The sequence below is a fragment of the Gobio gobio genome, assembly GCF_949357685.1.
Source record: "Gobio gobio genome assembly, chromosome: 17".
Taxonomy (NCBI): Eukaryota; Metazoa; Chordata; class Actinopteri; order Cypriniformes; family Gobionidae; genus Gobio; species Gobio gobio.
Genome location: NC_137110.1, coordinates 20260022 through 20287305, shown reverse-complemented (window position 1 = coordinate 20287305; position 27284 = coordinate 20260022). Strand labels below are relative to the sequence as shown.

Genomic DNA, 27284 nt, shown 5'->3' with positions numbered 1-27284 from the left:
AGGAGAATACAATCAAATGTTAGTCTACATCACGTTTACATCGTTGTACCCTGATATCGTGGTATTTCTGCAAGCAATAAATTAGCAGTAGAAAATCGATAAATTGCATCAATGTCTAGGAAATATATTGAACAATATAAGTAATAATATGTTACCATTTAATTGTATTTGAGGAACTCATCATTTTAACTGGAAGACTTTTTTTTTTTTTTGTAGACCTGCTGTAAGTAACCGTTGGTCTACGCCTGGTGGTGTCACTCTCGCCACCAGTTTGGCTAGTTTTCGGTTGAAAACCTTTTGTTTCCCTCAAACTGTTTATAATAATAACCACTGGAAATCAACGTTTATCCAATGAGTGAAGTCACTGGCTGTTTAGTGAGCTGGCGAGCTCATTTTGTGCGTAAAGGGGAGGCGCACCATGCCTTCATTTCGCCACGCGCGCCACTCTCATACCTAGTTTGGGCTGGGAACTCACAGCGACAGGTTGTTCACGGGATGTTATGAGGAAGAGGCACACGATTCATTCAATTACAAATATTGCGAGCTTTATAAGACATGTAGAACTGAGTGTTTGAGCTGAACGACAGTGCACGCACAGTATGGTTGAAGACATCGAGACTTCTGGAAAACATCCAGAGATCTAACAGAGGCTTCTGCGTAATTTGGTCAGACAGTAACAAACTTCATTCTTTCCAATTATACCGGAGTCCTAATTATGTTTCCCTTCAGAACTTGGTCAACTGTAAGACTGGTCGCCGTTTTATTGAGTTTGGGGATTCACCAGAGCATCTGGAAAGCAGTAAGTTGTCTATGTGAGATCCTGTGCTTTGTAGCCTACGTTTATACCAAATGTTGTAATATTTTTATAAAATACTATATTGTTACTGTTAACAAATGTGCATTGTGCTTTTTGAATTGAGATTTCAGAGTTCCAAAATGTTGCTGTTCTGTGTGCTTTTGAAATCAAGAAGTCATTGCAATTTGTTTAGCCTATTGGTCAGTGAATTTTGTTTTGGGCTATAGAATAGAAAAAAATACTTCCATGTCAGAAATGAAATGATAGATGTTAAAAGTGTGTCATGTCCCTGACCTTGACATTAAAATGTGTTTGGCTAGTTGCATAACATGTCCATTGATTTTTGTTTTGTTTTGTTGTTGTTTTGTTTAACCAGCCTCATTGTTGATCTTTAATCACCTTTTGTGTGACAAATGAATTTTAAAAGTATGAGTATTCATAATTAATATGAAGTCATTAATGCTGCATGCATAACTATAAAATAATTAACAAATGTTTATATCATGATAAACCACAGGACCATGTTGGCTTTCCTAAAGTATTCAATGGCAAATTTAAGAATTTGCCTCTTGGTTCATTCAGGTGAGATTTCCTTGAGAGATATTTGCATATTTATTTTAGAAGCCACCACTGATGTAGACAAAGTATAGTGTATGCTGTTTGAATGACACGTCATACAAGTTAAAAGTGTTTTATAATGGCCCTGATAATAAAGTTTATTGACATTTGCCACTTAATTCATGTAAGATTTTCTGAGAGAGAATGACATATTTATTTTAAAAGGCATGGCACTGCACCAAAAGTATATCGTATGCTGTTTGAGTTGCACGTCATAAAATTTAAAAGTGTTTTTACAGCTTTTAGATTTATGTGAGATTTCCTTGAGAAATATAAATATATATAGATATACACAGAATATACATTAATTTTAAAAGGCAGCATACTGAGCTAATGATGTAGCTCAAGTGTAATCCATGCCGTTTGATTGCCACTATTTTCTCTAGGGATCAGTCCAGTGCTATATTTAATGTGCTGATGTGTCACAGATGTTGATTTGATTAGCTGTACTGACCTGAGATCCTGGTCTCCTTTTAATGATGTTTTGATGGCCATTTCCAGTACAGGAACACCGACATATTTTAAATCCAGTGGCTAAATCAGGTTCCTGTCATGAAAATCAAGCATGCAATTTATGCGACTTATTGGCCTTCATAAAAAAAAGGAAAAAAAAGTCAGGTTTACCAAACCATTCTGTTCAGCTAATACAAAGGTGGATTACCATTCCAATTTAAGAGGAGGCCACTAAGAAGAGCGCAAATCAATGTTGTAATTAAATGTAGTTGTTGTTTGGTACTCCCTCTAATGTTATGGCTTTCCTTCCCTGAATGGATGTTCATTTCCTATAATAATGATCCCATGTGTTCATGAGCCTCTTCCCCGGGGCCACTGGATGCTATTTGACTGATAACAGGATCCTTATCTGTCAGTAATTTTTCTTCTTTATTTGTCCTCTCAACATGTTTAACATTTAAGATCAGGTGACCAGAGCATTTAGGTTAAAGTGATTGTAGACAACATGCGTCTATTTACTTAAGATATTTAGATATGCAGCTATAAAGACAGCAAGATAAAAAAAGGTATTTTTTAGCTCATTGTTGCAGCATTTTTTTAGACTAATGACATACATTTTATCAGTGCATTGTCATGTAAATTTGTGGGGAGACATATGGAGGCGGCCTTGAACACCCTTTATCAGCAGATGTGCCGTAATAGGTTTTGGCAAGATAGGAGACTTGACTTTTTGGGGACATTTAGTGCCACATGGATGCAGTCAAAAGTCATTTGGATAATAGTTTAATTGAAATAAAGTGCTTTATTGCCCAGGTTTGTCACCAATGCTTCTCTCTCACCCACCCTGACACTCAAATGAAATTTGTTGTATATGCATAGAGGTCTTTCCTCGTTACTATTCCCCTCACAGATTCTGTATGTCTAAGATGAGCTATGGCTTGAGGAAATGATTTGTAGTATCTGCTTGGGTTTAATATGTGTATTACATGCAATTCTTATGTATAAGTAAAAAGGTTATTATGCATTCAGTGGCGTACAATTTTCACTAAACGCAGCTGTTGATCTTGCCAAATTTTCCCACACAAATGTCTTTTCAATATTCACTCTCTTTTTATAGATACTCACGCATAGGCAAACTTGACACGATATGCATCTTCTTTATTTTTTTTTCAAACCATTGCTTTTCGATTTCTTCTTTTATAAATACTCAACCGCACATATATACAGACAAACAGTCTCATTTTAAAGAGAGATTTGGGAATTGATTAAATTGAAAGTGCAACTTTACTGTGTGGTGTTTCAATGCAAAAACTCGCATTTTATTCCCCAACAGCCAAAATTACAACCTTACACTCTAAAAAAAAAAAAGGTTCTATTTGGCACTAAAATTGGTTCTTGGCACGTTATCATAGGGAAACCTTTTTAAGTGCTGTATAGCACCAATTTTGGTACTTCAGTGGTTCTTCAGTGGTTCTTCATCATTCTTCAGCGGTTAAGGTGCTATATAGCACCACTGACTAGGTGCTATATAGCACCGCTGCCATATACAGAACATGTTAAGATATGGTGCTATATAGCACCAACAGTGGTTCCTCTATGATTACGACGAAAAGCCACTTTTAGTGCTATATAGAACCTTTTTTTTTGAGTGTACCAAGTATTTTTTTAATGCAAATTATATTTTTATAGAATGCTATATATAAAACATAAAGGTAAATTGTATAAATTCAAAATTATATTTTTCTGTATTATATATGAGCAATACATCTAAATCTAGCTTTTTTTTCATCCTATACAGTACCACCAAAATGTTCTATCACCAAAACTCTAGTTCTGTATTCAGAGTAATCAATTTGTTTACCCACGTATAAACTTTTTTGGGTTTATCATTAGCCAAGAATAAACTTTTAGGGTTTATCATTTACTCACCCTCATGTTGGTTTAAACACTGTCTTCCATAGAACACGAAAGGATCTAAAATAACAAAAGCAGTCAATTTTAACGTGCACTACATTTAAAGAAATTTAAGTTGTTAAATGTTCCTTACTGACATAGCATTCAAATCTCATTCACATTTAAAAGCTGTCGCCAGGTTCGTTGTTAATGAATTACATAAAATTTCTTTGACATGTCATGTACAATATATTGTGACCGATAGTGTTTGAATGTGCTTTCATTTTGCCTTCAAATGACTATGAATAGGAATGGAATGGACTACTTTTACTACCAAGCAGATCTCGGCAGCCAGAATTTAAATTTTTGGGTGAACTATCCCTTTAACAGCACTAACATGTATCCTGTTATTATTAAATATTTTTTCTGCTTTATAAGATGGGTGTTTTAGGCTAGGTATTTGAAAGCATTTTCCATCCTGAAGATTCAGATTCAGCTTGACATGTTTGTGAGAGTCTTTTCTTTTGTTGTACAAATGCACTGTATCTAAACCTGAGAAAACTTCCTGAACTCATCCACAATCCCTCCTCTCTTATCTCGACTGCCAGCAGGCGACAGAGGTCACTGAAACCAACAGCGCAACCATCTGTTCTGGTTTTGATTTTGAAGAAAACATAAGCACTAAACACTCGCATACAAATAGACAAGCAAAAATGCAGACTTTTCTAAACACAAACAGCCATAAACACACTCACACTAGCGCTCTCACTTATTGCGTCAACTTGTGTCCTGATAACATTAATTTCTGCCTATTATCCCACTAAGCCCAGTGAAAGGGACATGCGCAATGTCAACCACTGGATGAATAACATTGCTGGGAACGTTTACTTCGATTTCCACACTGACGTCATACTATTGATTTGATTTACACAGGAGATGACTGATATGACACATAGACCCCCGAGGCATCCATCTAGAATAAATACAACAATTCACTTTTTCTAGTATTCTTATGATTCACCATCTTATTTTCCTTTGGAGATACGTAGGTCTGTTTCAGGAACTCCTGAATCTGTTTCTACTGCTCATTCCACCGTAACCTCAGGCTTAATCGGATCATTAGCATTCACCCACCTCTGACTCTCTCTCATTCCTCTCAGGAATAAGTGGGTGGCCATTACAGGTCTTTTTATGCAGCAAAGAGGTGAAACAGAAGCAACTTTTCCTTTTTATGTTGTCGATGAGACAACATCCCACACATCTTGTTATATACTAGTTATTCTCTCTTTATTTATCTCTCTATCTCTAATGCATTTAATTGTAGTAAATGATGGCAAGAGATGCTCAAATGGGTTCAACGGCTGCTTCAGAGATAATGAAATTGTGCAGACTAATTTTGGTGCGTGGCTGGGGCTTATTGACAAGATGTTCCTAAGGCTCAGTCTGATAAATAGATATACAATGTATTTTGAATCTTTTAACCCCCCAAAATATCTATTCTCCTTTTGTCTTTTCAAATGCATGTGAGCTTTCTTCTGTGGAACACAAATGGAGTTAAACATGTGTCCAAGCTGTTAGCAAATAATTCTTGAAAAAATTAACAATTCTTCCTGATTTCATTGTCAATTTGACTTAATGGCAAGTGACTAAAATTGTGAAATTGCTCTTTCACCATCTTTCCATAATGGGCTCAGCATGTTTATGCATTTTCTTAGTATGTGCTGCACTTTTTAATTTCATTTGCCTCACACATTTTTTTAATCATCATTCACAGGTGGAAACGATTCATCCAGCATGTGCTCTGGTGGCTGAGCATATGAAGGCTCAAGAGCAATGCATTCACACAAAAAGACAAGAGGCCCGCAACAGAAACAATACCACTGGTGAGCTCACCCATCTGAACTACTTCAATCCTTACTATCTCTTTCTGTCCTTAATGTCTACCCATTTGCTGATTGGTAATGACACTTTTTGAGGTGAACATGATTCAAAAGATTCTCAGTGTTTCTGATCGGATGGCATGCTGAAAACTAGGTTTACAATTTTAAGTATCACACTTTCATATATAGGTCAGGTTAGGCAAGGTAATTATAGGATGCAATCAAGTGTAGAGATTTAGGAGATTACAGGCATTTACTCAAACAGAAGCGGTTCGATTCTGGCTGCTGATGAAGGGTGCAGATCAATACAACTTCTTTCATTGTACTTCCGTTGTCAGAGATCAAAGGATAACGAATCATATTTTAAGCATTAAGCATCTCTTCACTGAGGTTTTGCGATGGATCATGTGCAATACTTTTAGATAGAGGCTTACTTTTTTTTCAGTGGTATTGAGTTTTTGTCTTTTCCTAACTAGTCACCTTTGTCATTTTTGTACTTCATGGATAAACATACTCATTTGTTTTGTCATTTTACCAAACTCTTTTAATTTGCCAGCATGTAGTTTTACCGTTGTGAGGGAAAGATAACCTTGTTCAGCTTCCCAAATAACCCAGTGTTAAGTAAACCGTAGATGCAGTTTGTGTTTTCGGAGTTCCTCAAGTGTGTGTTTGTTCCCGTTCATGAGTCGAAACTGCAGGCAGTGAGTGAAACTGCACCAAATGTCTGTCCATGTTATGCATATAATCTAAACAACACGAACATATAGTGAATTGAAAGTTATCCAGGGATAATGCCATGATGTGTGTGTGTGTGTGTGTGTGTGTGTGTGTGTGTGTGTGTTTGCTTGTGATTCTTTAGCTCCGACTCACTGCACCAAAACCTGTCGTCTGTACCACCCTTAGGAAAATAATGACATTATTTCTATAGACTAGTTTCACTGTTAGACATTTCTGTAATTTGTACAGTTATTTACTATATATCACCCAGTATAATACTGTAAATTCTCTTTACAGTAAATAACTGTAATTCCCGTTGCATCATGGGTATTTTCTATGACGTCAAACACCAAATACAGTGATTTCCTGTATTTTTAAAAAATAAAGTATAATACTGTATTTACCACAACGGCCTATTTGGCACAATTGGGATCGACAGGATTTGCTTGAGATTTATATTAGGAACCATCAGTGCAGCGTTGAAAGTTTCACCCGAGGAGAGAGCTCACGGTTCCAGAGAACATATGAGCTGTGTCCGGACACCCTGCGAAGATTTTTTCATCCCCCGTGAGAACGGCAAACAAGCAAGGTAAGTGTGATTTGTACTATCCGCGGTTGTCTGCACCCCAATTTTAGCTTGTCAGCATTGGTGCTAAAAACTGAGGTAAACCTAACGTTTTATGAATTTATTGAATTAGATTAGGAACCGGTGCAGCGTTGTAAGTTTTGCCCGAGGAGAGAGCTCACAGTCCGGACAACATACTTTACATAACGTTAGGTTATCATTTGCTTAAACTTTGCTGCTAAAACTGAGGTAAACCTAACGTTTTCTTTAAAAAAAATGAGTATATTGAATTAGATTAGGAACCAGTGCAGCCAGCGTCGTGTGTAACGTTACTGCCCGAGGAGAGAGCTCACGGCCCGGACTACATACTTTATAACGTTAGGTTATCATTTGCTTAAACTTTGCTGCTAAAAACTGAGGTAAACCTAACGTTTTCTTAAAAAAAAAAATGAGTTTATTGAATTAGATTAAGAACCAGTGCAGCCAGCGTCGTGTGTAACGTTACTGCCCGAGGAGAGAGCTCACGGCCCGGACAACATACTTTACATAACGTTAGGTTATCATTTGCTTCAGCTTTGGTACTAAAACTGAGGTAACATAAACCTAACGTTTTATTTTTAAAAAGACTTAACGTTAGTGAGTTTATTGAATTAACTTTACCAATACAATGAAGATTTTGTTTATCGAGCATATTAAGCGTACATTAGGACGACGTTAGTTAGTAAATTAACGTTGGCCACTAGTTGCAAAAAATAATGTCGTTAACAAGCAAAGTTTACATTTGGATTGACATTATTTATTTAACATTTTAGATAAGAATACCAGGAGCCTGCTTGTGCTGTGCGACACTGGAACTCATACAACGGTAAGTAACGTTACTCCTCTTTGTTTCTCCACATATTACTGATAATTCAAAGTTTTTCTTGTATGTTTTAGTCGGGTCTGTTTAACTGAATCACAAAATTATTTAGTTTTTCCACCTCTTTTTAGCTGTAACTAGCCATGTACCATGTTTTTTTTTCATAAATTATATTATACTAAAATAATCCAAAACTGTGTTTGTCCAGGACTGACAGATTATAATTTTATTTTCTGGAATTTAAGCAGTCCTGGACAATTTTTGGATGATTTTGGCAGATGAAATATAATTTATGAAAAAAACATGGCAAAACTTTAGAATAATGTTGCTCAAGTGCAAACCTGAATACATTTCTGAACACAAAAGAAGATGAAGAATGTTTGTAACCTAACAGATTGAGGCACCATTCACTTCTATAGTAATTTTTTCCTACTATGGAAGTGAATGGTGCCTCAAAATTATCTGGTTACAAACATTCTTTAAAAGGTTTAGAACTACAGGGCGAGTAAATGACAGAATTTACTTTTTTTTTTTTTTGTGAACTATCCCTTTAATGACAGACCATTATTCTAAAGTGTTACCAAAAACATTTAAAGCAAAGGCACTAAGGGTGATGAAATTTAAAATATCTTTATTCTCTTAATTTTCTCTTGCTTTAAGTTTTTTTCGTGAGGAAAAACCCAGAGGTGGGAACAAGATGCACCACCTAAACCGGAGTGAGTCGGAAGACCGGGGAAGTTGTGAACAGGAAGACAACTGTAATCAACAACAGAGTGTCATCCTTCCTTCGCCACCTAATGGAGTTTGAATGGAAAAACTTGGACTAGGTGAGACACTTTTTTAATAGGATATGTAATGTACACAGACACTTACGCTGCATTCACACAGGGCGTCATGCCGGTTAGAAATTTTGTCTGACCTGACACAGCGCCGACGCCACGTGACAGTGACGTATGGCATCAAAGCACCGCGAGAGCGATTCGAGAGCAGTCGGCTAATACAGCCGGTGCAGTTTCTCCAGAGCGACTGCACAGACTTTGATGAGGACACAGCTGTTCCACGATTGGCCAGATTCTCCGCATGACAGCGATCACATGTGTTTCGTGTTTATTCTAAAACCTTCAGTTCCTCTAATGTGCACAAATCTCTTTTTTATAACAGTTAAACCTCTTTTCATGTAGTTGCGATGTTATATTGTCATGTTTATCAAAATAAAATAAATGAAAAATGTAGACCCCCACTTCATTGATAGTTTAGGCTTGTATGTTAACTTTATTCTTGTACAAACACACGCTGTATTAATCAGTGCATAAAGTATTACATGACAAAAAATGTCTCTGAAACATCTGTGTATTGACAAATATTGCATTTATTTCACTTCAGCTGATAAAGTGTGCAAACACCGCGCGAGCATCACTGCGGGAAGCAGAAAGTGTCCGACTTCACGTCTGTGTTTGCAGCTCCTCCTCGCCTGCACGCGGCTACTCTCGCCGATTGGTTGCATCCAGCCACAGCTGATGTCCAACACACCTTTCAACTTCTGCCGCTTGCAACGTGAGTGAAGCGACGCGACGGAACCCACAATTCAGTTTAGCAACGCATGACGTCAACCATTCAAAGTAAATGAGAAGCGTCCCGTGTGAATGCAGCATTAAGTTTGAGGATACCTTACTAAAGCTAATGCAGTATACATGTAATCCATCCTGCAATAAAAGGTTACATTGTTGTTTTTGATTAAATAGTTTGTGAAATCATGTTGAGGTGATTCAGTAATATTACTTTTTTGGAGCATATAGTTTGTGCTGCTGCTACTATTATGTACTAACAGTTTTCTTTAGTTTTTTACTCAATATCAGTTTTGTTAAGCTAAATAACAGACACCTCTCTAATATGCAATCAGGTTCAGCATCACTACAAAGTACATTCTTCAAAATATTCATTACATTGAATCACCAGCTAAAACAAAAACTGAACATTTCATTTCACATCTTCATGAAGGCATTGCAGGACTGGATTAGACTAGACAGCATACGTTGAGCTAGGTGTACCTCAAAGTGTTAACTGTCTATAAAATAGTATTTTACCATTATGATGAATTGTAATGGGATTATTATTTTTTATTAAATTCCAACAGTGTAAAAAGTTTGTGTTTACTCAAATTGTATGACTAACTTCATATCATTCTTATCTAGAGGGACTTCTTGCCATAATGGAGCAGAATCCTGGTTCCTGTTTGAAATCATCCAATGTGGAAGATGGCACAGATCGGTACAGACATGAAACTTGTGTTTGTGTTGTGTTGTGTTGTGATAACTTGTTTCAGAATTAATTTGCTCTTTGTTTATATTTTATTCATGTATATGTGTATTTTGCACCAAAGTTACAGTATTCTTCAACCAACTATTTACAGTATTCTACCAACTATTTTCTGCAGAGTTTTTAAAATTGTAGCTCAAACAATAGTGTGTGGTGCTAGCAAGGTCATGGGTTCAATTCCCAGGGAAAGCAAGAACTGACAAAATGTAAAATGTGTATCTTGAATGCAATGCAAGTCGTCTGCCAAATGCATAAATGTAAATTTAAATAATAAGTGATATTGAATGCAATCTGATTACTTTTATACATAATTTTCTGAAAATAAGATTTGATTCGAGGATGTTTTAAAGTGAACTTTTTCCACACATTTAAATGTTTAAGTTAAAGCACTTAAAATGTTTTAAATAAAGAATTTTATATTTCATAATAATTGTCTGTTTGGATTACTTCTGTAGGATAGATTAATGTAAGAATTAATGTAATTCAGTAAGTATTAATGATTGAATAGGATTAGGATTAATGCACTGTTAACAAGGTTTACAGTAACGGTACTGTATTACAAAATTACAGTAACATGCAGTTACTGTAAACTGAAATGCGGTTCTTGTACTGTAAATCTCAAATACAGTAACTTACTGGCAACAGTGTTGCCAGTAAGTTACTGTAAAATCTCTTATAAATGTCTAACAGTGTTGGACGCCCAAATTCTCTTAACTAAACACACACATCACAACAGCTGGAAAGCTGAGGCACATGAATATTCAATGGTGATTTAATATTTATATTTGTTTATTAAATATAAACACTGTAAACCCACTGGACACAGCCTTCTATTGTATGTAAATAAAACTCTTTCTAGCTGAGTGGATCCATGGTCTGGAAGGATTTGTGACTGACAGGAGTAACTAAAGTAGTGCTAAACCATTATAAATCCTAATATAAGCTACATGCTGCATTTGTATGCTCAGAGTAATTGTGGTGACTTCAAGCAGAATTTCATTATCATTTGTCTCTGTTGGCATTTCAACTATATTTAGCATATAGTCTCATATAAGAGATTCTGAATTGCTCTGAAAACCGATGTGCCTGCATAATGAATGTCTTTCCAGTAATTTTCACTACCACAAACTGTCTATAAAGAGGATCTTATCATTTTAATGCAACAAAATGATTTTCAAAAAATTCAACTGTGTATCGTCCAGTTTCTCAAGAGACTCCATTTGGCAAAGTATACGTGACTTAGGAGCTGTCTCATACTTGCAAATAAAAGTGAACAAATAAAAAAGCAGCCTCTGTAGGAATGACTAATGTCGATGAGATCAATTCCTTTCTTAATTTAAGTTAGTGGAGCAAACATAATATAAACAATTTAAATGGAAATCATTATGGATTCACTAAAACGATACCCTGTCAATAAAGAAAACAACAACTAATATTTGAAGTTTAAACAACTATATTTTCACCTAAAAATACTCTTATTATTTTTCAAATTATAGTGGGTTTGCTCCTCCGCCATGATACTCGCTGTGAGAAATGCTGCAAGCAGGGTAATACAAATGGTGAATGGTTCCCGTGGTGATACAGGTATAATAGCGCATGGCTGGAAACACCTCTGAGCCAGTCCTTGAGGACCAGAAGGAACTGTTGTAAATAAAAAAATACATATCTTTTTAGGGTTCCCATCAGGGGATCATTTTATGGATTTAGTTCCCTTTCAAAATGTTGACGCTGTGTAGTGTGGAGTTGATGCTGTTATGTTTTAACCTCTTAAGATCTGGGACCATTTTTGGGATTTCCGCCTGGATTTGGCCTACCCAAATTGAAAAGCTTCCCATACACACATACAGTGATCTAGGTTCAAAATGTTGGTGTCATTTTACAGAAAACCCTTTGAAGTTACATAAAACACTGCTAAAAGTGATAAACATGTAAGTATATGTTGTCTAAGCTGTAATAACCCCCCCCCCCCCCCCCCCCCAAAAAAGAGATGCTTTTTTATTCTTTTTATTTATAAATTAAGTTTTGCAAGTGTGTAACTCAGGCCCTGTGTGCTCTAGCACCCTGCAGACAGTTTGGGCTGTTTACACTAAATTCCGGAAAATAGTGGAAAAAAGAATTTTGTCATGTTGTATGCAAGATTTATTCAAATGGGTCTGAAGGGTGGACCCCCCCCCCCCCCATATCCAGTTGTATAAATGCAATATCCCAGTGTCATTAAATTAATTGAATACGCTGGAAACAGCCCAAACTGTCTGAAGGGTGCTAGAGCTCACAGGGCCTGAGTTACACACTTTCAAAAATGAATTTATAACAAACAAAAAAAATGGGGTTATTACAGCTCAGACAACCTATATTTGTTTATCACTTTTAGCAGTGTTTTATGTAACTTCAAAGGGTTTCCTGTAAAATGACACCAACATTTTGAACTTAGACCACTGTATGTGTGTATGGGAAGCTTTTCAAATTGGGTGGGCCAAATACAGGCGGAAGTGGTACCAGAGTAATCTAGTGTAAATACTTTACTTTGTGTAAAACAAATGCCAAAGTGATGCATATCTCCCAGAAAGTAGACTCTAAGCTTTCAAATGGTACCACATATGAGGTCAGAGCTCCTCCACAAACAATTAAAATTGAAAGTATATACATGATGATGTCATTCTGAACCTTGTACAGGGTCTGCAGACTTTAAGTGGTTAAAAAAAACATATTTTCCATTGATGGTAATTCAAAAGTATCTGTTTATTCTAAAGAAATAAATGATTTAATGATTTAAACAAACACATACTGTATAGGAATTTGAAAAATTGTATACATTTTATATAATATTAATATTAGCTTTTATACTATTTTAAAAGTATGCAATTTGCTTTAGAGGCCATCAGCCAATTAGCGTTGTGATTACGTAATTTCCTGCGGCAGTGTAATTAATCAAATCTATGGCTCCGGCGATTGGCTCAAAACAAGCTGGGTGCAGAACTGATCACAATGAGATGAATTTGAATACAAATGGATGGCTTTCTCCAGGTATTTAACCTCCCTGGGCTGATATGCTAGTATGGGCATCTCGTTTATCTTGACTAAGTTTGTAGAGCATTGGCGGGTGGTTCAGACATATTGACAGGTTTTTAGAAGTCAGTAACGGAATCAGTGCAGGTGTAAGTGCTGTCCTAAGTGCTGTAAGTGAGTTCTTAATAGGAACCCACATTGCTCTGCTTCCTGCTCTACATAGACTTTAATTAACACTGAGCTTACAGAGGGGAGGAGGGGAGGCGCCATGTCCCTCTTTTGATGTATTAAAGAGTGGACTGGTCTTGACACTAAGTTAGAGAAGAAAGAGGCAGGGCAGGGCTCAACTTAAGTGTCAGGTGGGTGTTTAGTACAATATGTTCCCCTGTATGAAATGACTGTCTATAGAAAATAAAACAGAATAAAAATAATGAAAAAAATTATACCAAGAAAATGTTTGAGATGCTGATAAAAAATAATTCAGACCTCTTAACTCAATTTTCTACACTCTTGGAAGAAAAGGTTCTATACAGAACCAGCTTTAAATCCCTACAGTAAAATTATATTAATGAAAAACAAAAAAAACAAACTCAGTGTTACCAGATTAGAGGAATGTTCTGCAGGAACACACACACATTAGCCTTGGACAAATTAACCTGTTACTGTTATTTCTTTATCCTGTAAATAGGCTATAAGAAACGTCTTACATTTATATTCAATTACATGCTGTTATCCCTTTACAGTTACTACTCTCATAAAATACTTGAATTATATGTTGACCTTTAATCCTAGAATTAGCGTCCAACAGCAGATATTTCAGCTAAATTAATGTTTTTTCCCGCTGAATATAAATTGTCTCCCTCTCTGCTGCGTTCTGTCCATAGTCTGTTTACACTCTGAACTCTATTCAGAGGGAAGAAAATTCAGTGGCCACTGCCACTGGGAGTTGAATGTGCTTTGTGTAATGCATTAGAAGTGGAGAACTCTGCCCTTGCTTGAGATCCCTGTCTTACCCGTGGTGCTGCATCCTCTGTGAAGGCTCCCACCTTGACAACTGAGCTAGTGCATTCAGCTTTCGAAGGGGTTAATGCACTCATGAGTTGTGGTGAGGAAGCTCCACTCTCACTTGACTTATTCTTGTGAGATAAAAGTCTGGTTATTGCACCTCGTAGTACTGAATTGGCAAAGGATTTTGGTTTCTGGTTAAAAGAAAAAAATCTGAAAACCATTCTTTCCTTTGCTTGTTTCATATTGCGGGCTAAGCAGTGCTTGATTACTTATGCATGCTGGCACGTTTTCAGGGAAAGAAAGGAAGGATATCTTCTTTGTAGGCAGGGGCGATTCTAGGATTTTCATTTTAGGGGGGCTCAGCCCCCAGTGAGGGTATAAAAAAATTTGGTAACACTTTAGTTTAGGGTCCAATTCTCACTATTAACTAGTAGCTTATTAGTATGCATATTAGGATATTGGCTGTTTATTATTACTTATAAAGCAAATATTAATGCCTTATTCTGCATGACCATATTGTACATCCCTTAATCATACAATGTAGGCAGGTTTATAATCATAGATCCCAAATGTGAGGTAGTCAGGGGGGTTCAACCCCATGGGTGTTAAGAAAATTTTGATTTCCATAATCTACATACACTCACCTAAAGGATTATTAGGAACACCATACTAATACTGTGTTTGACCCCCTTTCGCCTTCAGAACTGCCTTAATTCTACGTGTCATTGATTCAACAAGGTGCTGAAAGCATTCTTTGGCCCATATTGAAAGGATAGCATCTTGCAGTTGATGGAGATTTGTGGGATGCACATCCAGGGCCCGAAGCTCCCGTTCCACCACATCCCAAAATGCTCTATTGGGTTGAGATCTGGTGACTGTGGGGGCCATTTTAGTACAGTGAACTCATTGTCATGTTCAAGAAACCAATTTGAAATGATTCGAGCTTTGTGACATGGTGCATTATCCTGCTGGAAGTAGCCATCAGAGGATGGGTACATGGTAGTCATAAAGGGATGGACATGGTCAGAAACAATGCTCAGGCAGGCCGTGACATTTAAACGATGCCCAATTTGCACTAAGGGGCCTTAAGTGTGCCAAGAAAACATCCCCCACACCATTACACCACCACCACCAGCCTGCACAGTGGTAACAAGGCATGATGGATCCATGTTCTTATTCTGTTTACGCCAAATTCTGACTCTACCATCTGAATGTCTCAACAGAAAGCGAGACTCATCAGCCCAGGCAACATTTTTCCAGTCTTCAACTGTCTGAATTTTGGTGTGCTCGTGCAAATTATAGCCTCTTTTTCCTATTTGTAGTGGAGATGAGTGGTACCCGGTGGGGTCTTCTGCGGTTGTAGCCCATCCGCCTCAAGGTTGTGCGTGTTGTGGCATCACAAATGCTTTGCTGCATACCTCGGTTGTAACGAGTGGTTATTTCAGTCAAAGTTGCTCTTCTATCAACTCGAATCAGTCGGCCCATTCTCCTCTGACCTCTAGCATCAACAAGGCATTTTCGCCCACAGGACTGCCGCATACTGGATGTTTTTCCCTTTTCACACCATTCTTTGTAAACCTTAGAAATGGTTGTGCGTGAAAATTCCAGTAACTGAGCAGATTGTGAAATACTCAGACCGGCCCGTCTGGCACCAACAACCATGCCACGCTCAAAATTGCTTAAATCACCTTTCTTTCCCATTCTGACATTCAGTTTGGAGTTCAGGAGATTGTCTTGACCAGGACCACACCCCTAAATGCATTGAAGCAACTGCCATGTGATTGGTTGATTAGATAATTGCATTAATGAGAAATTGAACAGGTGTTCCTAATAATCCTTTAGGTGAGTGTATATCCATTTTAAGATGTTCTGAACGCCAAAAAAATAGATAACAATAGCTTGAAAACCATGTCAGTGGGCAGATATGACTGATTAAGTTTTTCCATTTTCGTCAGTGAAGACAGTAAAACATATGTTTAACTGATATTTATGTTTTATGAATAATTAGACATAAAGTAGACATGTTCATTTACTGAAGGCTACCAGGAAAGCTAGTTAACTAAATTTATTAAATTAATTCACAAAATGCACACATTCATTAGGCCTACTATGCCCAATACAGGCTGAAAAAAGCTGAGCTTTTTATTTACTGAATGCTACAAAAGGAATTATATACATTTACAATATTCACACATTCATTACTATTAATCTTATGACTAATCTGAAGAAAACGGCTTTGTCAATATTTCTTGTTTGTTAATTATATTATAAATGACATTACATAGGCCTATTTCAATTCAAAATGGCGAAATTAGACAAAAGTTTATTAATTTGCCTGAATATTTTTGTCATTTGTTTAACATTTCTGACTTAAAGAAGCAGCTGTCAAATATGAAATGTGTAGTTTAGCTACTTACATATCTTGCACTTGACATTGAGTCCTGCTGCTAAAATTCGCACTCAGCCTCAGCAGCAGCTGTGAGTACATAAAGTCCGCCTACTCTGATTTGATTGGTTTTCTCAAATATTTTGACATTGACGAGCGGTGACAGACCAATGAGGCTCAGATCAACGCACACACCTCTGTTTCAGACGTGTGCTATGCTCGGCGCCACTACGGATTGAAGAACATGCTGATTAAAAGACAGGACGAAGCCGAAGCCTCCCGCCAGTTTCATATGTTATAAAAATTAATCACACATTTTTTAGCGGGGCTGGACAGAAGTTTAGGGAGCTGAAACCCCCCTAAAAAGGGCTTTGTGACGCCCATGTTTGTAGGAAGACATCTTACAAACTACAACTTGACAGGTGCATTGATCAGTGGCTGTGGGCAGAGGTTGTTTGTCTCTGGAATCTATTGTGCTTCATTCTGATATGCTAAAAGTATCTTTTTCCTAGGTTGAGCTATATTCTCCCCTATCCTAAGGTCAAAAGTAGAATTATGCTCTCCTGTGAATGGGTTGCTTGGTACTGTAGGTACCCCTTTAGGGTTGATGCAAGGTGAATGGAGTTATGTAGGGCTGTATAGATTCCCCCTTTGTTTACTTCCCTCCTCCCCAACTATTGTTGGATCTTCAAGTAGGGATATCACTCCTCTTTGACTGGTGCTACAATGGCCTGATTCGACAATGCTAATAAGTAGAGGAAGTTTATTGGCAACTCACAAGACTTCCTCTGCTCCCTAACAGCCTATGACTCACATGGGATGCACCTATGGGGTTGACATGCTTCTGACTCCAGTTAAGTAATCCGTAGTGCCAATGTATGCTATGTCCACTATGTTTGTGCAGTTTAGTGAGGCAGGCATTCCCTCAGCATGGTGTAGTGGGTATTGGTTCCCCATAATGTCAACTCCATGATGCAGCATTGAAGTTCCATTTCAAAAGGGAATATCTCAGGTTGTGTATGCAACCCAGATCCCTGAAAAAAGGAACAAGATGCTGCATCTCCTTGCCATTCCTAGGGCTTACCTAAGCGGCACCCGAGTTCGGAAGACAGCGTTCACATCATCCAAACCAACCGAACTCTGACGTCAATCGAACCCGGGTGCGCACCAAAAGTGCTAGTGTGAAAGCACCCTTATACTCACAGGCGCTCCACTTGTGGCGTCATGGACTGTTGTCGCCAATGAATATTCGTGTGCGGTTACATGTGCTCTATACACGGGTTATGCTGATGCCGTTCTCCATTGCGTCAACTCCCCTTCTCAGGGAACTGGGTGGCATATGCAACCTGAAACTTACTTTATCACTAGAATTTTTTTTAATAAACCATTAAAATATGACAGTATTATGCAATCATTTAAGACATTTCTCTTATATAAAAAAAATACATTAAAATTATAGTATTTATAGCATGTCAAGATCAACAGGAAATGAAAGAGGAGCCCCTCACTGAATTTACAATTACATTGGATGGTTATTACATCTTGCCCTTGGTATTTACACACCACATTACACACAATGCATCTCTTGCCCTTTCCTCCTTGCCATCATCACTGGGAGAGGCATATATGGTAAAAATAAAATGGGTATTAGGCTGCATGTTATAAAATACCAAAAATCATTCTGCTGATTGATGTTAAGGCTAGTGAGTGATCGGTTCAGTGATCCTGTTGTGGTATATTTCTCCAAAGATCACATCCTTCTCCTTGATTTATCATTCGTATTTAAATATTACTTCTATGACTGGTGACTGGTCATTGCTAATATCATTCTTTCAAGCTCTTAAAGACAATTTAGAATACTTGTTGATTTCATAATACTTATGATCAAAGTGATCATAACAATAAAAGTGTAACTGTAATATCTATCTTCAACTTGCAGTGAACAAGCATACTTGAATCATTAGAATAGTTTTAATGTCCTTTTGTTCAATCTGGTCAAATTAATACTGAAAAAAACGGAAGGATTTCTGATCAATAGCGATGAATCGTCTTAAAGGTAAAGTCAGCGAAAATGTCATATTTATATAAGGATCAATACAGTATAATGCAGATTTAGAGTCAAAATAATGCGAGATGACATTGATGTATCCAATCTGTACCTGTTGGAGCTTCAGATATACAGTATAGATACCCAGAACCTTCTGAAACCGCAGAATCTATATTAAAGAATGTGTTTTTTGTGCTTATGTGCTTCATGCACTTAACAATCATCTTACAACTGTACTCAAAAAGTGAGTCAAAATGTTATATTTCATGAGTCATATTTGATAAATCTCTACTGTCCTGTCGGATACAACACAGGCAGTCAGATGGCCTGCCCATAAAAAATAAATGTGTAGCTTTTTTCCAGTGGTGCTTTGATAATGCTTACATTTAATGAGGTGGCATCAGGCCTTCAAAGTCTTTCTCATTCCTGTAGGGACCAGCCGACGATTCCATAAATGTCTGTGTATGCCAGAGAGTTTCACATTCATTTCACACTCAATCAGTCTTATCTCTCTGTCTCTCTCTCTGAATAACATTCTGTCAGAATTGTTTACTCAATAACAGTTTTCCAGATGAATTTATATTTTCAATGTGCTTAAATCTGCTCTTCAATTAAATACCTCTCTAAGTCAGTGTTATTTTAGTATTATTTAAATAAACATTTATTTTTAAATTTTTAGTTTAAGTTTGAGTAATTTTATGTGATTTTTGTCTTGTTATTCACGTTTTAAAAATATTTATTTTTATTTCAGTTTTAGTGATTTTATTATGTTTGTTCATTTCATTCCTAATTTTTTTTCTGCTATTAACGATTTTTAATGATTTTTACTTTTAGTTAACAATAACACTGGTGTACATGTACTGAGTATATAGATCTACAAGCAGTAGAAATAAGATCCGTGGCTTAGACGTGGCAGTCATATTTATGACCAAATATGATCCCTGTGGCTCTCATTATGCTCAGAGTCTTCTTCGTTTATTCAGCTTCGGTTTCCACTGTTCTTGATTCCTCAGACAGATGCTCACCCATGAACAGTGGAGATGCTTATCTAACCCTTTTTAGCAATTCTATGTGAGAGAGTGTCTATGCCCTATGTCTGTCTGTCTGTCTAGCAGGGAACATTCTCATAATCCTGGAAAGGTTATTTATACATTATATATGGGACTTTTTTTCTTGAAACATTTCAGTTGGACATTAATTTAACGTAGTTTTTTTAAATGTTACTACGTGTTTCAGAATGTTCAGAGAACATTCAAAAGTAACAGTCCCACTGTCATGTTTAGACTTCTGTTTCAAGGACTCTTACTTTGATATTCGTTTCCATTTTTTGTTTCCTGCCTACTTAGGGTATGTTTATAAGACGATGTACTTTAAGGCCCACTAAAATCGTTCCAATGGAGGCTAACGATCGCGGGTGAAGGTCGCTGCGCATTCGGTCTTTTCAGCTGGGCAAAAGGATTTAAATTCCAATTCTTCTTTATCTGACTCCATTTATCATAATCTCGAATTTAGGTTAGAATGCCAATTGGTTGTTTGGTCATTTATTTTTAATAGTTAATCACACATTTAATTATTTTGTTTAACCCTTTGTTGAAATTATAGCCGTTCATAATCTACTAGAAATAGTTAATAATTCCAGAGTAGGTCAGAATAGATTTATAACCATTTATTAACAGTCAGGTATGTATAATGCCAATTACATAATCAATTCAAAGATAATCCATACAAAGCATCAAATACTCTGAAGTAAAGAGTGAAAGATGCATACCTGACTTCTGAATATTACATAACGCTGAGTATCTAGAGGACACTCAACGTTACGGGCCGAACTGGTTATCGCCCCCTGACCTTTCTGCCACATCGCTTTAAGTACTCAGACCAGACAGAAATCTCTTTCAAATGGAAACGTGTTAATAATGGGAATTTACATTATCACTATCCATAGGCCTGTATTGTCAAGAGACCAAATGGCTGAAGCCACACCCAACGTAATATTTGCAAAATATCTCTAAACTCTTAAAACCTTTTATTATTTTTTGGTTTACTTCTGTGGGGATGAGATCTTTGTACCAGTCGCACTGAGACCTTTATAACGATATCAAACATGTATAATGAGAATTGACATTAAACCATATAGATTTTGTGAATTCGAGATGGAGGATGGGGGAAGATTCAGGTAAAAGGAAAAGCATTTAAATTATAAATGAACAATTTTCTCAGATAGTCCTTGTTCCTCAATCAGAAATTCTGGCATAGCAAGCCTTTCCATTCTTGCATACTAAAAACAGAGTTTTTTCCATTGCATTTGTGAAAAGTTACTTGTGCTTTTCCCCGAAAATTACTAAAACACTATATTATTTAGGCCAGGGCAGTAGTTGGCGATGTCACTTCGTAAGGTAACACTACATGCCCATAGACTGAACTCGTAACACGTATGCACATGACGTCACCGTTTATGTAAATTTGCGTTTTTGTAGTTTACAATAACGGTGTATTTCAAAAGTTTGAGTTTTCAGGCCCCTAAAACGCCATTGTCATTTAAATGAAGGGACAAAACGCATAAAGTGTTTTAGTTGAAACTGTGTTGTGTAAATTCCCTTGAGTTTGTTTTATTGGTTCCTATATATGTGCTCGTTTGTTGCTATAGTCATATAGTTACCATTAGTTTACCTGTGTCTTCTTTAGTTGCTTGTTTATACCTGTGTATACAGGTGCTGGTCATATAAATAGAATATCATCAAAAAGTTGATTTATTTCACTAATTCCATTCAAAAAGTGAAACTTGTATATTATATTCATTCATTACACACAGACTGATATATTTCAAATGTTTATTTATTTTAACTTTGATGATTATATCTGACAACTAAGGAAAACGTCTCGGTTACGTATGGTAACCCTCGTTCCCTGAAGGAGGGAACGGAGACGTACGTCGGACGTCACAGACGAATTGGGATCACTTGAGCCCCTATCAGTTTCGAGATACAGAGAACAGGCCAATGGGCCATTGGCGTGCGAGATTTGCATCTCGCGCTCTGCCCCGCACTGCGGGTATAAACAGGAAGCGAGAGCAGCGCACTATTGTTTTTCACTGAGGAGCCGAACTAGTTACTCGGTCATGCAGTGATGGTACAGCAACTGTGTCGACGGGACGTACGTCTCAGTTCTCTCCTTCAGGGAATGAGGGTTACCATACGTAACCGAGACGTTTTCCTTAGTTGTCAGATATAATCATCAAAGTTGAAAGAAATAAACATTTGAAATATCTTTCAGTCGGTCACGTTCGCTGTACGTCGGATGTCACCAACGAATTGGGATCCCTCTGGAAAACGCCACAGTTACTACCACTTCCAGCGCCCAGAGAAGAGCCCCTCAGACCCCGTCTGTTCCGGGCGGGAAAACTCATTCAGGGAGAGTCACACTGCTGTTCTGCAAGACCCACTCAGCAGACTATTGGATAACGTCGGGAAGCATGCCCGGAGGGAGTTAACATGTGGAGAATACACGTATGGACTGGCCTTGGGCAGTGCAACATACGGAAGTCCCAGGGGTGGCTCCGGCCAATTACGGCAGGAGAACAACACCTTAATGGGACGGCAGAGGAGCTCTGCCGAGGGAAAGACACAAGCTCGCCGTAGGGAGCTGTACCGTGGAAGAATACACATATGGGACCACCGTGGGGGTTACAACATATGGAACCCAGCCTAACACAAGTTCCACCAATGCATACAAGTGTTAAACCTGGCGTCGGATGCTCCGCCACATCCGACTGCCGCGGGTTGTGGATGACTCAACAGGGTTCGCCTATCCTTTGGGGAACTCGACTGGAGCAGATAAGCGCACGTATCCGTTCCATGGGGAAGAGAATGGCGCAGCAAGCCGACACTAGAACGGGCACTCCGATGTTACTGACTATGGGAACCGAGCACACTGGAAGCTACCGGCTCTACACACAGGCTATAGAATCTAGCGAACGTGTTAGGTGTTGCCCAGCCCACAGCTCTACAATATCTGTCAGCGAGGCGCCACGAGCCAACGCCCAGGAAGAAGCAACACCCCTAGTGGAGTGGGCTCTTAACCCGAGCGGGCAGGGTACGTCTTGGGTTTCATACGATATCCACTATCCAGTGGGCCATCCTCTGCTTGGAGACAGCCTTTCCCTTCTGCTGTCCTCCGTAACAGACGAAGAGCTGCTCTGAAGGTCCTGAAGCTTTGCGTTCTGTTGACGTAAGTCCGCAGGGCACGGACCGGACAGAGTAAAGCTAGGGCTGGGTCTGCCTCCTCCGAAGGCAGTGCTTGCAGGCTCACCACCTGGTCCCGGAAGGGAGTGGTGGGAACCTTGGGCACATATCCAGGCCGGGGTCTCAGGATTACATGAGAGTTACCAGGCCCGAACTCCAAGCACGATCCGTCGACCGAAAATGCCTGTAGGTCCCCTACCCTCTTGATAGAGGCCAATGCAGTCAGGAGTAGTCTTTAGAGACAGGATTTTCAACTCTGCCGACTGCAAAGGCTCAAAGGGCGCTCTCTGTAATGTTGTGAGCACCAGAGTTAAGTCCCAAGAGAGTATAGAGGGAGGGCGAGGTGGATTTAGTCTCCTCGCCCCCCTCAGGAACCTGACGATCAGATCGTGCTTCCCAACAGACTTACCATCTACCATGTCATGGTTTGCGGCAACATAAACTTTGAGGGTGGAGGGAGACAGCCTTCGCTCCAACCCATCTTGTAGGAAGGAGAAGAACACCAATCGACGAACAGGTTCCACTTCAACGCGTACAGGTGCCTCGTAGAGGGAGCTCTAGCGGAAGTGGTGGTGTCTACCACATTCTGTGGCAGGCCACCTAGAACCACCGCGTCCCGTCCAGGGACCAGACATCTGAGTTTCCAGAGGTCTGGACGCGTGTGCCAAAGGGTGCCCTGTATCTGAGTCAGGAGGTCCTTCCTCAAAGGAATGGGCCAAGGAGATGCTGTCACGAGGAGCACTAGTTCCGGGAACCAAGTCCGGTTGGGCAAATACAGGGCAACCAACAGGACTTGCTCCTCATCCTCCCTGACATTGCACAGTGTCTGTGCAAGAAGGCTCACTGGGGAAAACGCATATTTGCGTAGGCCCCGGGGCCAGCTGTGTGCCAGAGCATCCGAGCCGAGGGTCCCCTCGGTCAGGGAATAAAACAACTGGCAGTGGGTCATGTCCGGGGCGGCAAACAGGTCTACCCGTGTGGTCCCGAAGCGACTGCAGATCAGCTGGACCACCTGGGGATGGAGTCTCCACTCTCCCGGTAGCACTGGCTGTCATGAGAGCTCGTCGGCTGCATGATTGAGCAGGCCCGTAATGTGAATGGCATGAAGCAACCTCAGATGCTTCTGACTCCAGAGGAGGAGGAGACGGCGGGCGAGTTGTGACATGCGACGGGAGCGTAGACCACCCTGTTTTCTTTGAAGTACGCAACGGCCGCCGTGCTGCCCGTATGGACCAGAACGTGCTTGCCTCTGAGCGGCTCCTTGAAGCGGCTGAGTGCAAGACGAACTGCTAACAACTCCTGGCAATTGATATGCCATTGCAGTTGAGGCCCCGTCCACAGACCCGAAACTGCAAGCCCGTTGTACGTGGCACCCCAGCCAGTGGATGAAGCAACCGTGGTGATTACAGCATGCCTGGACACTTGTTCTAGAGGCACTCTTGCCCGTAAAAACGAAGGGTCCGACCACGGGCTGAAGGTTTGGCGGCATCTCGGCGTCACTTGGACACGGAGGGTTCCGCTGTGCCACACCCATCTCGGGACTCGGCCGAGTAGCCAGCGTTGAAGCGGTCTCATATGAAGCAATTCCAGCGGCGTTACTGCGGCTGCGGATGCCAAATGCCCCAGGAGCCTCTGAAAATGTTTCAGCGGGACCGCTGTCCTGCGTTTGAATGAGTTCAAGTAGTTCAACACAGACTGGATGCGCTCCTTGGTGAGGCGCGCTGTCAGACCGACCGAGTCCAGCTCCGTACAGAGAAAAGAGATCCTCTGCGTGGGGCAGAGTTTGCTATTTTCTCCCTTGACCTGAAACTCCAACCGGCTGAGGTGCCCCATGCTCTCTCATGGGAGCATGGGGCATGAGTTTCTCCCTGACTCTTGTGGGGAGGGGAATGAGAGCGGCAAGGCTTTGTAGCGTCACATGCTGCCATTCCCGAACTCCCGAGACCCAGAGGTATTGGAACTGCTCTTAAGAATTTGGGTATCACTGGCTGTTTTTAACACCAGTGGCAGAACAGAATTACCAATGGTTTTACACCCGGCCCTCCTCCGGGGGAAGAGCAGCTCCTGACCAAATCCAGGTCAAGGGTGTTTCTGGACCAGGGTGGACATTGTCTGGCCAAGGGCCAGCGCTGTGCGCAGCTCAACCTCGGCTCAGAACTACCCTCGTGCCCTAAGCTTTTTTTTTTTTTTTTTTTTAGGGCGGAGGTGGCCTGCCAGTGGCACTGCCACCCCACCCATGAGGGTAGTGAGAGAGAGGAAAACTTTATACAGATTATGGCCCTTTTGGTGTTCCATATTTTGGCACCAAATAGTCCCACAATGCCAAAACCTTCCAATGCACATCCGGGAAAAGGCAAGGGGAGGACAAGGCGATTTACGCATTGCACTACGCCTCAGCCACCTGGGAAAGCATTGCTGTCAAGTATGAATCTGATTCAGCACGAGCGCGCACTATTATAGTGGGAATCTCAGCATCACCATTTCCAACATATAACAGCCCTCTCTCCGATGCAGCAATTGACATCTGTCCTTTGCTAGAGCCCCAAATGAAACGCTAGATCCTTTTTTTTTTTTAAGGACCAGCAATCCCATCTGTAAGCTACCAGCAGGCATGTGAGATAGTGGGCGTGGGCGTGGCCGTGAGACGGCACACGACGCGCTGAACACTCAAGCCCTTATGAAAAAGGCAAGATGAACAACGCGCTGACGTGGCTATGCTCTCATGAGAGAGCATAGACCACCCACGAACACAGTCTCAACATGCTTGCGATGCGATAGAGGAGTGGGGGGCCCACGGAGATGTACTCGGCGGAGGAAGCCTCACTCTAAACCTCAGGTCACCCAGGCTTATCAGCCAAAGTAGCCCCTTTTCTGGTGCACCAGAAAAGAAACTAGATCGGGGTATAAGCGAAGGGACTCAACCCCGTTTGAGGTTTCATAGTCTCGACCACGCATCTGCTGCGCCGAGCGACGCGCGCTGAGTTGCCGTGGCAACCCGCGCTGTCACCCGGCAGCTATAGACGGCACACGGCGCCCTGAACACTCAAACCCTCACGCGGAAGGCAAGACGAACAGCGCGTCGACATGATCCATTTCCCCTGAGAGAACACGGATCACCCACGAACGCAGTCTCAACATGTTTATGCGAGAGGGATCGTGGCCATCAGGACAGGAAACAACCGCATCCAGAAACGCACGGGTGGAATGACATCTTGAAAAAGATGCAGTGTCACACCCGTTTTGCTCTTTTGTGAGGAAACGCTCTTTCAACAGTGCTGAAGCACCCAGGGGAAGACCGCGGCAGCACACAGGAGATGAGACAAACGCGCTCACCAAACCGACAGTTGCTGTGAGAACAGCAGTTTGTTATCAGCAGTGGTTCATCAACGCCATTCGGCTCCGAAGTGAATGACAATAGTGCGCTGCTCTCGCTTCCTGTTTATACCCGCAGTGGGGGGCGGAGCGCGAGATGTCAAGCCACTCTTGAACAACAGACAGCGTCAGAAGACAAAAAGGACTGGACTGCTGCTGAGTGGTCCAAAGTTATGTTCTCTGATGAAAGTAAATTTTGCATTTCCTTTGGAAATCAGGGTCCCAGAGTCTGGAGGAAGAGAGGAGAGGCACACATTCCACGTTGCTTGAGGTCCAGTGTAAAGTTTCCACAGTCAGTGATGGTTTGGGGTGCCATGTCATCATCTGGTGTTGGTCCACTGTGTTTTCTGAGGTCCAAGGTCAACGCAGCCGTATACCAGGAAGTTTTAGAGCACGTCATGCTTCCTGCTGCTGACCAACTTTATGGAGATGCAGATTTAATTTTCCAACAGGACTTGGCACCTGCACACAGTGCCAAAGCAACCAGTACCTGGTTTAAGGACCATGGTATCCCTGTTCTTAATTGGCCAGCAAACTCGCATGACCTTATTGTGGAGGGCAAGATGCGATATGCAGTAGAGCTGAAGGCCACTTTCAGAGCAACCTGGGCTCTCATAACACCTGAGCAGTGCCACAGACTGATCAACTCCATGCCACGCCGCGTTGCTGCAGTAATTCAGGCAAAACGAGCCCCAACTAAGTATTGAGTGCTGGACATGCTCATACTTTTCATGTTCATACTTTTCAGTTGGCCAAGATTTCAAAAAATCCTTTCTCTGTATTGGTCTTAAGTAATATTCTAATTTTCTGAGATACTGAATTTGGGATTTTCCTTAGTTGTCAGTTATAATCATCAAAATTAAAAGACATAAACATTTGAAATATATCAGTCTATGTGTAATGAATGAATATAATATACAAGTTTCACTTTTTGAATGGAATTCGTGAAATTAATCAACTTTTTGATGATATTCTAATTATATGACCAGCACCTGTATATGGCCCTCTGTTTGTTTTTGGAGTTGTCAGTTGTTGTCTATGCGCTAGCTGTTTCATTTACTTTGAACCTTTGGATTATCTTCTTCTTGTTAAGTGAATCCACTTCTTCATCTTCCTTTGACTGCGAC

The 27284-nt window shown here is 40.1% G+C and overlaps 1 protein-coding gene across 1 annotated transcript in view; it reads left to right on the top strand.

Annotated features, from left to right (window-relative positions):
• Window positions 1-455: 455 nt before the first annotated feature.
• The window catches only part of ghrhrb (growth hormone releasing hormone receptor b), a 57677-nt gene continuing 30848 nt past the window's right edge, over window positions 456-27284 (top strand). The window contains exons 1-2 of the mRNA XM_079841720.1: window positions 456-799; window positions 5535-5643. Coding sequence (XP_079697846.1) covers window positions 716-799; window positions 5535-5643 — 193 coding nt within the window. The 5' untranslated portion in view covers window positions 456-715. The remainder of the gene's footprint in view (window positions 800-5534; window positions 5644-27284) is intronic.